This window comes from Monopterus albus, unplaced genomic scaffold, assembly GCF_001952655.1.
Source record: "Monopterus albus unplaced genomic scaffold, M_albus_1.0 scaffold2.1, whole genome shotgun sequence".
Taxonomy (NCBI): domain Eukaryota; kingdom Metazoa; phylum Chordata; class Actinopteri; order Synbranchiformes; family Synbranchidae; genus Monopterus; species Monopterus albus.
Window position 1 is genome coordinate 2596679 of NW_018127882.1, and position 14967 is coordinate 2611645.

A 14967-nucleotide genomic window follows, 5' to 3' on the forward strand; every position below is an offset into this window, starting at 1 on the left:
GTATAATCTCCCTGTAAAGCGCTTTGGCCAGTGCATAAAAGCGCTATATAAATACAGTCCATTTAAATCAGTGAAGCGCTGACGCAGACAATGTTCAAGTACTGATACTCTTGGCTCAACTGACAAAGTACATCATCAAACAATCACTTTTTTTTTTCTTTGGTGCATGAGAACTGTATATGCCACCAGAAGTCCCATCTGCCCTAATCAGTGAAGAAAGGTGCTCAAAATCGTGGTCAAAGGTTTGTCTTCAGGGGCCTCGGGGAGAGGACAAAGGTGTTACTGTGCAAGGGGACAGAGGAAAAACCCACCTGATCGCTGCTCCACCAATCACAGTGCACCTCGGGGCTGCACCTTCGGTATCCTGTGTCTGCCCTCGGGTTGGATGAGGCCATAGATCAGAAAGACAGGGAGCACCTGTTAACAGGAGACGGGCAAAAGGTGTTTTTGGCCTCTGAGACATATTCAAACTAAGTTAAATACAGAACAATACAAGAAGAGCTGGGGGCTTGATAAGCAAAAAAATAGCCTGACAGGTGTGTTAGTTTATGTTGTCTACTGTACAAGGAAGATCAGAATATTAAGGCAGTTACTACTATAAAGGTGATGCCCTGCTAGCACCTTAATCAGAATAAAAACTGGATGAAACAATCACAAGATGAACGGCCACAAATTAGATCAGTCCAGACTCTCCCACCACAGTAGAGGAGTTAACGACAGCATGTGCCCTTTAACAACAGTGTGGTTCCACTGTATCTGTACTCTAAGATGAGACAACTCTACCACACGTCTGTGGAAGTTGTCACATTCTTTTAACAAGTTGCAAAACTACAATGAACAAATACTCACAAGTAGAAGTCCTGCACTGAGAATGTTCATGAGTAAAAGTACAAACAGGCAGAACAGTCCGCCTCAGTGTATGAACATCTGAGCAGCTGAGGTGGAGCTAATGTTTTGAGCACTTACCAGATTTTATCAACTTGGTCCTATGTACTGTAAAGTAACTGCAGCTGTCAGTTAATTCAGTGTGGGTTAAGAAGTACAGTAGCTATCTCTCTGAATACACTCCAGTAAAAGAGTCAGCAAAACTGTGAAGTACAAGCAGTGGTGGAAAGTTACTAAGTATATTTACTCAAGTATTTTCAGTACAATAAAGGTACTTAAATTTTACTTGAGTATTTCCATGTTCTGCTCCTTTATACTTTATCACTACATAGTTCTACTAAATAGTAAACATTGTACTTATACTTCACTACATTTACTTGACTCCAGCCCCCCATGAACCATAGGTAATGGATGAATTTGTACTTTCATGATCTGAATATTTATTTCATCTTTAAGGGCAACTACTCTAATTACAGCCGTTACAGTAAATGTACTCACTCAACGCCCATTTCCATTAGACATTTCTACAGCAGAGAAAGGTTACTGTTGGATCAAGTGATAAACAAGCTGTTCCTATTCTGTACCTCCACCATCCTCTCCCCGGCAGGAGGAGTGCTATCCTCTATAGAGGTGACGGCAGCGCGCACTCCCGCCCGCTCCCGTGACGCTGCGCCTTCCCGAGCGCATAGAGCTTGAGTGGAAGCAACACGCGCTCATCTCGTTGGGTCTGAACCCATCGAAGACCGGAGACGAAGGTAAATTTCACCCGCCGTTGCGTCCGTCAAGGAGCCCCAGACCGCGGGCAGCGATGCTCGGAATGAGTCTCTCTGCGGGCAGCAGGACTTAAAACGCTGCGGTCCATCCAGCTGGACACTTTTACGTTTACGCTCGTCTCTTCGCCTTTTATGTCCCTTCCCCGTTGAAAAGAAAGGATCAGTCATCTTCTAGCCTGCATCCATCTTTATTTAACCCCCGTTTCACGACTAGCTGGGGTTGTATTTGGCGACGATGTGGAAGACCGGAGTCCTCCTCCTGCTGCTGGGGGTGCTTTTAGCGTCCGGCGAACTCCATCAGGAGAGGGAGCCACGGAGACTCCCACCGCCGGGAAAGTTGGATTTCGGTTATGTGCCTGGAGGAGTTTACGAGACGCTGGCCCATTACGAACCGGGGCCGATAGGGATTCTCTTCCAGATGCTACGGGCTTTTCTGTATGTGGTGCAACCCAGCGCTTTCCCACAAGGTGAGCATCCTCATCCAGTCTCACAGTAAAGTAGGTGAAATCCCTGGGTGATGTGGCAGGTACTGACAGGGGTGTCAAGGGAATAAAAACTTATGGACCTTTAACTGACTGTACCAAGCGATTAGGAGACATGAGGAGAGTGGATCCTGTTGGGTTCTACTCTGGGACTGGTTGGCTTCGGGAATAATACGCAAGCCAGCTCAACAGTAGTCCGTTCAAATCTACGTTTTTACGGGATCCCCAAATGCCGTTTGGCACTTTTTACTGTTTCAGATCTCCGCTCAATGATGTTTCATTTAGTTTTATGAATGACTCCGAGCTACCTATAGTCCTCCTGCTCAGCAAGGTCCTCTGTTTCACTGCGTGAAACGGTGTCCACTCACAGATTTGTGTCCCGCTTGTGCGCCACGTCCCGCCATTCAGCGCGCGTCTTGATTTGCGCACAGATCTGTGCTGTTTCTGCCTGCGGCGCAGTTTGTGTCATGCTGATGACAATTAATAAACATTTTCTTACAGCATCACGTGCTGGTGACCGGTTTACAGACAGGTTTTGCCTGAGTGAATATTTTTAGAACCCCCCTACCAAGAAAGCCTCAGTGCGAGTGGCCTTACACATAATACTATTATCCAAATACGCATGGGGTGTGTGTGTTTAATTGGGTCGTGGATTGTCAAAACATGCAGCTCCCCTCCATGCGTCACAATCTGTCCATACCCCAGCGGAACATTTTGCAGATTAACAGCTCTTGGAGTCACCTTGTTAATTGGGTAATCCCATAAGACCCTGCGCCATATGTTATTGGGGCTCATGGCCTGTTCCTATCTGACGGACCACTGCTCCGTGAAGTCGTGTGTTCATTCATGAGTGCATCAACTACATGATGCAAGACTATGAATAGAAACCATATGAAAATTGTTTGTTCAAACGCACACAATTATTCAGGAGACAAACACGTGCGCAAATGATCATTCCTTTGATTAGAAAAGGCCCTAGGGGGTTCATTATTATTTCTGGGTTCACTAAAATCTAGATGGTGCAAGTAAAGGTCATCTGCTTTTAAATAGCAGCGATGCCTTGTTAATATTTAGCATAATAAACCCAGTGTTCTGTCACATCTGGTCTGATGCAGGCTGGTCTGTAGAAAACCTCTGGGGCTTGCAGAGCTCCTCATTTCTATGACAACGTGGTGCATGAATTCACTCTACTCTGTGCTGTTTGCTGGAAAACATTATTTAGAATTACATTTAAATCTAAGACAAGTGAGGAAAATAATCTGTGAATAGTTTCCAATGCCGTTTAGTTTGTTGCAGATGTTAGAATGGAGCTCTCTGTTTACGCTGGGTGGATGTGGGCATCTCTTCGCTTCAGGCTGTGGTTGGACTCTACCAACAGACATTTAAAGAATGAATCACTGAATTCTAGAGCAAAAAGCTGCAAAAAGTTTATTTCAACAAGTGCTGTTCATCTTGTAGTCAGTCTTCAAAAGTCATCAAGAATGTTAACAGAAGTTTAAAAGAAATGTTTCACCTCATTAATATGCAAATTTAGGCAAGAGAAGTCTAATCATAACACCTCCATATGACATTCCTGTGGTTTAAATATGACGCCTCTACTGTGTATTGTTCTTGAGTTATCGTGTTCACAAAAAAACTCAGTTACCTTCTAATTAATTAGCAAACATTTTTCATACACTACTGAACTTGTTGGCTTATAGTATTAATGAGCTAAATGAACATCTGGGGAATTAGTGTTCCATCAGTAATATGCAAATTTTATTTAATGTATGAAATCGAGGGATAACAACAAATCTGTTGAATTTTACAACTGTAAATTGTCCTGCTCATTGTGTATTATGGCCTTGTCACTTTAAAAAAAATCTGTTGACATTGGGCGCGAGGTGGGATACACCCTGGACAGATTGCCAGCCTAACATTTCAGAGGTTTATGCACCACGAACTAAATTCCATTGAGCACAGAGTCCAATATCAGCCACACCAGTGTGTTTTGTGGAGCACCTAAGCTGAATGAATGTAAAAACATGTGATTTATATGCCCTGAAAAATAACAGAGGTGACTGGCAACCACCACCCCACCCCCAAGAAGCACCTAAGCCATCTAAAAACCTGCTGAAAACCCTGCATAGAGCATCTCTGAATCTTAGCATACAGCTCACACTCCATAATAGGAAAATGTTACCGTTACACATCCAGAATTCACCCGCTGTTATATCAGCCCCTGCCAGATGAACATTATGTTGCTGGGTAATTACTGACATCTCATCATCATGTCTTCTATAATCATCGCATGACATTTTACACTGTACAACATCTTAATAATCTCCTGAACGTTTGATGCAGCTGACTGACACGTTCATTCTCTGGATCGAACTGTCTGAGTGCTGCGTGGGCTCCGAGCTCGGCGGAGGTGATATAAGCAAAGCAGCAACAAATGCCCATCACCGACACCCACAAGAAGCAAATGAGCAGTGACATATTTTCTCAAACTTTTTTTTTTAAACAGCTTTTCGCTGCGGTGTAGAAGCCTCCCTCCCTCACACCCACCCACACTCTCACCAACATACAGCTGAGACATGCCAATATACTGGCTGATATACAAGATCATAAGCCCTTTTCAGGCATGATGCTTTTGTTACCAGACACAGGGCACAGTCCCTTTCTTCACACATGACAGGACGTTAACAGAAAGAGTGCTGGCCTGGTGTGATATCTGGCAGCTAATGTGTGAGACAAAGCCATATCACTGCTGGAAAACAGCAGAGTTGTTTCATGTTAAGAAGAAAGCAGACTGTTTTCAATAACAGCTAATCAATAGAGTGCTTTATTTAACCCAAAGGGGGCATTTCAGTGATTGGTTTTAAAGCTTATTTTGCCAGTGAAGTAATATTGGGAACACAAAGGATACACACTGTCTCTTGTCTTACAGTAATCTTTTGCTGCCTGACTTGTGAAATCTGACAGAATGACAGGCTGCAAAATTGGGACGCTGGTTTAATCCCCATATGTCAACATGCTGTATGTAATGTGTTTCAATCAATATTTATTCGTTCTTGCACTGGCAGGGGTGAACATTTAAAATAAGAACAGTGACAGCTGGACTAATTGGTTTTTTATTATACATGTCAACTACTATTGGTGGACTGCCATTAGATTTTGTACATTTCCGTTTAGTGCGTTGATTACGGACACGTCTCTGTTCCTACTACAATTGGAGGTAAACGTACATAAGAACATTCCCCACATGCACGCAACAAGACGTGGTGGCGACCACCTGACAGCAAGAACAAAAGCTCCTTTGTTTGTTGTATTTACCCGAACAACATACGATAAGTCAAAAAGAAGCACAAGAACAGGAGCGACAGCTTGAGGGGAAAACATTTTATTGATTGATTTGACATGAGAATGAGCTTGCAAACAACATCAAAAAGGCTCATTCACAGTGTTTATAGTCTATTAAAATGGTTTAGTTCTGGAATACCTTGCCCCCTGAGCTTCAGTCTATAATAGAGTTAATGGTTTTTAAGTCTAAATTAAAGACACACCTATTCAGACTTTCAGATTTTATATTCTGTCATCTTTGACTCATTTTTATTGTGCAAGAGTGTTTTAGTTGCTCACAGACCGTTGTTTTAAAAATGTGTAATTTTAACTTTACTTTTGTTGTTTATGTGTCTTAACATGTTCTGCTTTTATTCCTATATACTCTGTTATGAAGCACTTTGAGCTCCCTTCGGTGTTGTAAAGCGCTATATAAACAAATAAATTATTATTATGATTATGATTTTTACTATTGTCTTTGAGCGTAGATGATGATACTGGCATGAGAAACACTCTTAAACAGGCTATATTGCATTAATACAAGAGGATTCCTTTCAGGCTTCTGTTGCAGAAAGGTTAATAGTTTCATAATAATTGCACCCCAACTGTTTTGTAAGACCAACAGACATGAGAATAATGTAGAAATGAAATTACATTAACATAATACTAAGGCGGGTGTCTGAAAGGGGCTATAACAAAGGCATCCCAATGAAGGAGAGAGAGTTTAGTTTTTCAGGTACCTTTCTTTTGCTCCTATCCAGTCTGACTTACAGGGTGTGTATGTTCAGTGTTGCTGTGCTGTGATCAAGGACACCTCAACAGAAAACTTGACTGGGCACGCAGCAGGAGCCATGCGACTTTCAGCCACAGGACGTTTACTTTCATCCTCATAGCTGATTTAGCCTACTGGTGTGATTTGAAGCCTCTTTGATTCTTTCCTTTTTATAATAGATCTTGGTTTAAGTCGACCATCACTTGAGGATGGAGTGCACTAAGATGCTGCTGCAGTTTTACTGGTATCATTTCACGCCTGTGGGTGAGCGTGACTGGGGAGATGATGGCAGCCACTGTTGTGCTGCAGATCCCTGCTGGAAAGTGTTTTCTCATTAGTGTCTGTTCCCCCCTCTTCTTCAGAACTATGCCTACTGTAGGTGAAATTCAGATAACAGAGGTCTGGCAAAGAACAAATCAGGCATTCATACAAGGGAAGTAACCGTTGCCAGGGAAACCCTCAGCAACCATCACAGCCGGTGTGCTTTGGTCCACCTTGCTGGCTCTACATACGTCTCCCCCCACCGGTGTGATGTGAGGTACAATGTGCAAGGCAGATTCTTAGATCTCAGGTTACATGTGCTCATCAAAAAGGAGTCTGGGGTGTTTTTTCATGGCACAGATGCATAAAGGGACTTTGGGGTTCAGTGAAGAACGCATAGACATGAAAGAAACTGAAGACGAAATACTTCAAAAGATTTCCAACCAAGGACAAAGGCGCTGATTGAGGCGCTCAGAGATCAGAGAATTACTGGAATTATAAAGTAGCATACATTTTGGTTTTATATGTCTTTCATCTTCTGAGGAGGAGATATCTGCATTAATCTTTTTAAGGTTAAATTGTGATAAATCTTGACTATACTCAAGAACAAGGATCAAACTTTAACACTTAGTTTTAATTCAGTCTTCGGTCTTTGTTCTTAAATGTCTCTGCTCAACAGTCTGAAAGTTTCTCTGTCTTTAACAGAGACTACATATAGCATTATAAAGCAAATTTAAATGTTTATATTGGATCCAGGAAATTAGTACTATTTTACCACAAATTTGGGATTCTTTAAAGAGACAAACATAAAAAACTAAATTAAAAAATAATTACATTGTGGTCAGTCTATTGCAGCAGAAGCAAATATAGCCCAAATCTTAAGACCCTAGCTCCAAAAGGCGGTGGAGGTTAGCACGAGGTTAGAGATGCCTGTGTGTGAAGAGGGGAAAATGAAATATCAGCACCAGTAGCTCCAGTGAAGCTGCTCAGTGGTCAGGGTGGAGATCGGACGATACAGGAAACACACGTTTCAATTTGTTCAAATTGCAACAGAGCTGAACAAAAACTGGAGCGCCTGTTTGTAGGGCAGGTGTAATGTGACCAAAGCCTTAGACGTCTGCCTGGTAAACATCCACAACTATCAAACTCCATCCCCTCCAGGTTGTAACGTAGGCTTTCTTTTGGAAACTTACTTCCTCACAGGCTGAGCCCCATGATGAATAAAGTGAACTTAAATGAGCTCATTCGACCTTAAAGTCAGGTGTATTACAGAGTCCACAAAAATTACACGAACTACTGTAGTTCTTCAAATTGAACAAACTATAATTTTGCTTACAAGACATTCCAAAAGCCTATTAGGATCATTATAGCACATTAAAATAAACAAGAACCAACTCACTGTTAGCAGATTACCTCGTGCACACAGCATTTTCCATCTGAAGGGAAAATGTCAAGAAATATGAGATCCTGTGTTCAGTTGTACGTTTTGTTAAGTTTAAAAAATATTCAGTGAAACATCTACTAATATAACTAAGAATCTGCTGATGAGATACTGAGGAAAAACTTGAATCGACCGTTGAAGCCAGGTCAAATAAGTCTGTCCAATAAGAGACTGACTTTACCAGAAGTGCACTGTGGATCCCACTTAGTAGCCAGATCAGAGCATGTTTATGCAGATGAGGGAAAGGTTGTCAAAATTTCACTTGAGTTTGGTTGTGGTGTTTTAACCCTGAAACACAGTCAAGGCCATCAACTCCCCCGGGGTGAAATCTGACATCCCCAAAAAGCCGGAATAAAAATCCAAAGACAGATAATGAGCTTCCAGGCCAGTGTGTGCCCACAGGTCATTCACAGCACATGTGGGTGACTGGTTTATGATACAAGCACTGCCAGATTACAGTACAGTGGTAAAGTGATAGAAGGTCGAGGCTCGAGCCTCCTGACAGCAAACATCTGTTCTGCTGAATTGTCCTTGAGCAGCATGGTTCATCTAAGAGGCAGTCTATTGTTAATCCTGAATATTAACATCTCTGTGGAGGAGGGTGACAAATGACAAATCTTGTAGTTGTGGGTGTTGATACAGTGTCATAGAAAGGAGGGAAACTAAGTCACGAGTCATTATTTTTCAGGACTTTTCAAGCCAGTTGCAAATATTGTCCTAATTAGAGATTTCCTGAACATCAGGCACATCTGTGGAGATTATCATCAGATGCTGATGACTCCCCTGAGGGGTTTAAATTTGCAATCATATGCTGAGCAGATCTGAAGTATTTCTGCATTTGTTTTATATATATAAAAAAAAAACAATTAATGGATACACCATTAACTTAGATGATCGGTGCAGCAGAAATGATAGGCTGGTGTCTTATTCTGCTATTTTTGTCATCGCCAGGAGCCTAATTCCTCAGTATTCATCGATGCAGAAGGCAGCACAGATCACGTTACTACAGAAGTGTCTTGATGGGATTGTGGCCTTGTCATTCAACAGAATACCTTGAACTATAAATCAGCAGATCAGCAGAAAATACAGTATGATCAGACTAGGTTTCAACCAAATCCTTGTACTTACCCTTACGTATGCTGCAGAGTACATGATGGTTAAAGGTGACCGACATCCACTGTGGACACAGGCTCACTTAAATTTGCTTGGCAGCTTGTCGCAGATGGCCTCCACATTCTTGGAGACCCTGCAGCACATTCAGACCAATAAAAGCTGTCTGGGGAAAACACACAACAAACAAAAAATGTCACTTAAGTGTCTGTACACCTATGAGCCATCATTTTACCGCTTTGACCTTTGGTAACAGAGCCACCACTTCCTGTTTCACTGTAGCTCTCTGTAATCCTGCCTCGTACTGCTTTAAAAACTATGAAATTAGCTTTTACAGTGCTACAAGCTATACACTAAAACATTTCTAACATTTTGTTAGCAGCTAGCACAGTGTGCTGCCACATGACATTGCTTTGGCAGCACTATAGCAAATGCTGAACCAGGATCACCATTTTTTGCGATTTTCCAGATCCACGTGCTTCATGTGCAGTTATCCTGTTGAAGTGAAAGAGAAGCCTGCGCTTTTTGGCACAGTGCTGCTGTCAGTCTGAATGAGGCTCAGGCTATTGGTTGTCCAATTAGTGCAACACATTTGTTCCCATTATCTAAGCACTCCCCCTACTCATTGGCCTGGGTGCTACCTGCTAAGCTACATGTAAATAAATTAATTCACAGTGTGTTAAAATGTTAAATATAGCATTCTCCTTGCCAATTATCAAATCCTGATGCATCTTTTGTCCAGTTTCATTTGTGTATCATGATTCAAATACAGTACCTGTTAAAAAGCAGCAGTCAATATTTTAAAATTTCACAGTTTCCAACTGTTACTTAACAAGCTCAGATGTGATTGTGGAAGGAGTCATTAAATCATGACTAGACTGTCACTGTGATCTTATCTAATTATACAACCATCTAACATCCAAACAGATGTGACTGTGGTCTGTGTGTATGTTTCACAGATCCTAAATGTTCTGTATAAACACATGACATTTATTTACAATATAGGATGCATTTGTAAAATCTGAGAAAACCAGCCTGCTCTAAATAAACAATCTGAAATTTAGCATCTCTGCAAGATCCCACTTTCCCATCCCACTGTAGCAGCTTCTGCATGACAGAAAGCGATGTATATGGTCCCTCAGCAGTGTTTTCATCCTGTCACATGCACTGACAGTGATGGTCCTTGACACTGGGAGGGTTCAGGAGACAAACAGCCAGGGCCCAACTTGCCTACAACGCAATGCAGCTGATTGCCATAGGCAACGTGTCACTGCAGCACAGAGCCAAGGAAGCTGTTGCATGTATGAAAACTTATGAATCACAAGCTATCATGTCCCTGCCAGGTTAACAGACAATTTATCCCAAGGTACATGTCTCTGCAGTGACATACTCACAGTTACAGTGCAGTATATGGCATGCATTATCAGAATGTAGTAAGCTTTGTAATAAAAAGAAAACGTTTTTTCTCCAGAATGTCGGCTGAACTCAAAACTCCATGGTAAAACACATTCACACCGTTGGTGTAGCCTGCTACACTACAGGCCTCTAACAGTGTAAAGCGGAAGATTCAAAAATAACTTCTCTGTATTTGGTTTTAGGAAAATCTCATGAAATTTCATGAACTCAAAAAGTAAAATGCTCCGTGTACTAAAACTTAAAATGATTTCAGTACCTCATTAGGATTACATTTATTTTTTCCAGTAAGAATTTATTTCCAACATAAAATTACTCAACAAATATTTAAATAACAGATTGTTTAAAGCTACAATATGCAAGATTTTTCAAATATTCTTCTTGTAGAAATCTGCTCCAAAACTTGTCTTAATGTGGAGAAGTGCTGTTGAAGGCTCCTGTGACCCAGGCTCATTGAACAGCACTGGCAGCAGTACAGAGACATTATCTTCTAAAAGGTTCTGATAGCAGGACTGACCTCTGACCAATCAGAGCTTGATCATAACAGATATCTTAAGAGCTCGGCAGAGCGTGGCGGAGCATCAAGTAGAGCAGAGTGGTGCAGGGAGAGGGAGTGCTGGGCAGAGCAGACTGGACTGATTTGGAGTTTCATGCTAGTGCTACCTTAACTTACAAATTGTAGCTGTACTATAAGTTATGAAGCAAACATGCCAAACATTCTCTGATTCAAGGTTCTGACTGTGAAGATCTGTGACTTTCAGGGTGTATATTGTTGTGGAAAAATTATCTTTTGAAGCACATCACTGTAAATTGAAATCTTTGTGTTTTTGTATATGGGACCATGTTGTGCTCTGAACAATAGCGATGAGATGTTTAGGAGATGTTTGCTATTTCCTAATACAATCAGTGAATGGTTATGAAGCCCTGCCTTCTTCACCATTCACCGAAGAAACACTGGCACTTCAATTTGCCACGTAAACCTTTTGTGGTGGTGGAACAATCTTTCCATAACCTGTATTACTGAGTTTATGCTATGAATTTATGCTCTATTCATGAAAAGCTGCAACATGGTGCTGCATTTTGCATTAAAGAAGAGAACAGCCAGGAGGTGTTGAGCTGGTCAAAGCTAATCTCTGGTAAAGCTCTTGTCACATTGGCCTCTGTTACATTTAATCTGCTGCTCCAGCTTCGAGAAAAACCATCAAGCTGCATAATCAGAACACAAAAAGTAATATTTTAGAGTAATTGAATTCCTTGCCTGCAGCTCTAGTCCTGTGAATAGATATCAAAATAGCCTTTAGCTACATGTTTGTACTCTGGAAATGGACCCACAAATCTGGGATTAGTCTTTCTCGAGACAGCTAGACAAACGCTTCAATTCACAGTGATTATTCTATTAATGTGACCAATACACAAACAGGAACTCCAAAACCAACTGAAGCACAGTGACATAAATTATCACTTCATGACAAGGACATGATATAATGGCATATACAGGTAAGGTGAGGGGAACAGATATTTCTGTATAAATAAACTCAGGCACAGCCAGCGACAGGAAACATCTTAACATTAAAAAGCTCACTGGAAAGTAAAGATGCAAAGTCAAGGTGGTGGGTGAGTTTATTATTCCCTTCAGCACCAACATCCTGCATCTCAGTCTCAGTCTCAGTTCAGCTCCAAACAGGAAAAGTTTCCCTCGCTATTACTGTAACTAAAATTTATCTTAATTTTTAAGCAGCACTAAAGTGGAAAATCTTAACTGTATATATGTGGAAAAAGAGACTTACTGAAAATGCTGTATGTTCTTTGACAAATGAAAGTTCAAGGAGAAGGAAACAACAATTTAGAGAACATTTAAATCAGCAACATACTGAGGACTAAACTGTGACTCGGTTAAATTTATTGCAGTTTTATTGAGCTGTTAGAGTCAATTTAGCTTTTATGTTTCTATGAAGATACGGTATATTACCATTTATGGAACATTATCGTTTATGAGCTCAATGAACTTTTGTTGAGGAACAGGGCACTACAGGCACAGTTATTAACGAGACAATCCAAACTTCAGATGTCAGATACATATGACATTAATGCCAATGTCCATTAAATACAGACTCTAACCCTCAACCTGCCATTACTTCAGGTCACAGCATCAGATTATCTGTCCTTTAAGTATCATTGTGTAATCATGCTCAAAACACAACTTGAAAGAACCTGGTCACTTTGCTGTTTTAAGGACCAAATCTGTGACAGGTCAGTTGCTCTTAGCTCTGTACCACCAGCACTGCAGTTATTTTGCATTTAAAGGATAAGGCCGGTCATTCTCCTTTCATTCGCCATACAGAGACTAAAACTGACAGTGAATTGCGTCTATTCACGGTTAATGTCTGTCAGCTGTCAGTCCTGGATTAGCTTATTCATATGTGTGACAGATCTCTGTTGTTCAAAAACACATGACATACTGTATTTCTTCATTAGTAAACCCAAGACCTGAGTGTGAGGAGCTAATGGAAAGTAAAAGCAGAGAGCTCGCACAAGATCTTGCACATGCATCGTTGACTCTGCCCAGATTCTGCCTTTTTATTCTGACACAAAATAATTTACAAATATTGTAAAACAAATAGATGTTTGTGAAAGCTAACAGAATATGAGGGTAGAGAGGTGCGAAATGACATTATGAACCAGAGGAGCTGCAGCTCATGGTCAGATGCTCCTAGAAGATACACTTCGAATGTGAAACACCATGTGAAAATGGCTACTGCATCCAACTGCAATCTCATTTAAATTGTTTAGGTTATCTACCAACTTGTTACCAATAAAATTCCACTGATGTGGCACATGCTGATCACATACTTTCCTCAATTTGCCAACAGTCTTCTTTTCCGCATGTGGTAATTTTATGGTAAATGCATTTTGCCTTCAAAGGAGAATCCAAGAGGTGTCACCCAGACTCAGAGACCATGCATCTGCAAAACCCACAAAGAGCTTTTTTGTGTTTTAATTTTGTCAGAGCAATAGTTACAACGTGTTTGGTTACTTGTACAGGGTGCTCAAATTACTTCAGCTTCAAAGAAAGGTGGTTCTTTCATTGATACAGCTTTGGTTATGTTTCAAATGACAACAGTCTTAATTCATGCAGCACTGCATGACGTGCTACCTAACAGATGACACCCTTCCCGTGTTTTGAAGTGAAAGCCTATTCAGTGAACTGAGTCTTGGTGCTGAAGTGCATTTTTATAGTATAAAAGGGCAAAAGCAGATCAACAGAGTGAGAAGACAGTTCCTGGATTCTGAGACGCATCTTATTTACAAGCTCGCTTCACTAGGGGCTGGCATATTAACTAAGTAATGGGAGATAGGAGATATGGCATTATGATAAATTCAACATTTGAGGCATTTCTAGGTAATATTATAATGCCACCATAAGCTTAAGTCCCCAGCTATCTGACACAGAGCGGGTGAGACGTGGCAAAGCCAGACAGAGTGGAAACACAGGTAGCGACAGAAATCAAAAGATTACTGGAGCAAGGCGAGGCTGAGAAGATATCAGCCTATTTAAAGAAGCAAGATAGAAAAGGCAAATACTGAAGGAGTGTGTTTGACAAAGAGCTTCCACTTCCCCGGGTGCTGCTAAAGCCATGTCTCATTTGAGGACGTCATATTTAGGTCAGGCCTGAGTAGCCAAGCAGGAACAGCAAGGGTGAGGGCAAAGCAAGCAGCTGGGGTGACAAGTCATGCATTCCCTTTGTTCCACTTCACTGGCGCCCGTACCGAGTCGGCTGTGGGGACAAGGTGATTTGTAACTGCAGATGTGTGGCGGTAAGGGGTCAAGCTGCCAGGGCCACATACAACTAGTCTAAGTGATTGTCCTTTCCTACATGACATTTAGCCTCATCACACCAAAACTTCATAAGACCCTTGTTGCCTTCACTCAGCAGTGCAGACTCAGTTCACCCTGAATAGGATGTGTCACAACTGAGTGGACTTTTCTGGCATATAATGAGCTTTCAATGGCAAGCTGTGTGTGAAATAAGCTCGATCATTACTACTGGCCCTAAGTGGTTTAGGATCAATTGAATTGGCTCAGGTGCATTACATGAAGAGGGACACGTATCACACCGGGGGAGGGGGAATTAATGTGTGAGATATAGATCATGATTGATACAAGAAAAACAAGGCACCTCGCGTGTCTCAATAAATGTCAACAAATCTGAACAAGGTAGCAAGTAGCTTCAGGAACAACTAACACATTAGATGAAAGTAAGCTTTTGAAATTGCATAGAACACATATGCCGAGTGTTGCTTCATTTTGAAGCTAGCCACTCTAGCTAAAGTTAACACTTTTTGTTTAAACTGACAGCACTACAGTAAGGACTGTATCATCATTAGTGGTTAATTTAACAGACAAACTAAACAAAATATCTAATGGCAAATGAATGAATAATCCAAACACATGAATGACTGGCGAGTCAGGATGGAGTGAGTGAGTAGAGGCTTGATTATAATGCGTTT

At 41.2% G+C, this 14967-nt stretch overlaps 1 protein-coding gene and 1 long non-coding RNA gene across 17 annotated transcripts in view; one reads left to right on the top strand and one right to left on the bottom strand.

Annotated features, from left to right (window-relative positions):
• The window catches only part of LOC109956331 (uncharacterized), a 55143-nt gene that overhangs the window by 590 nt on the left and 39586 nt on the right, over positions 1-14967 (bottom strand). The window contains exons 5-7 of one of the 2 annotated variants that reach the window (XR_002274389.1): positions 9064-9211; positions 7894-7930; positions 312-417 (exon numbers count right to left, since the gene is read on the bottom strand). This is a non-coding gene — a long non-coding RNA (uncharacterized LOC109956331). The remainder of the gene's footprint in view (positions 1-311; positions 418-7893; positions 7931-9063; positions 9212-14967) is intronic. The other variant, XR_002274388.1, reaches the window with a different exon arrangement.
• prom1a (prominin 1a) overlaps positions 1535-14967 on the top strand; it is a 65128-nt gene continuing 51695 nt past the window's right edge. For 6 of the 15 annotated variants that reach the window (XM_020593193.1, XM_020593202.1, XM_020593255.1 and 3 more), the window contains exon 1: positions 1536-2125. In XM_020593193.1, the coding sequence (XP_020448849.1) occupies positions 1894-2125 (232 nt within the window). In that variant the 5' untranslated portion in view covers positions 1536-1893. Of the gene's footprint in view, positions 2126-14967 lie in introns of all 15 variants that reach the window. The other 9 variants (XM_020593241.1, XM_020593271.1, XM_020593248.1 and 6 more) reach the window with 3 other exon arrangements.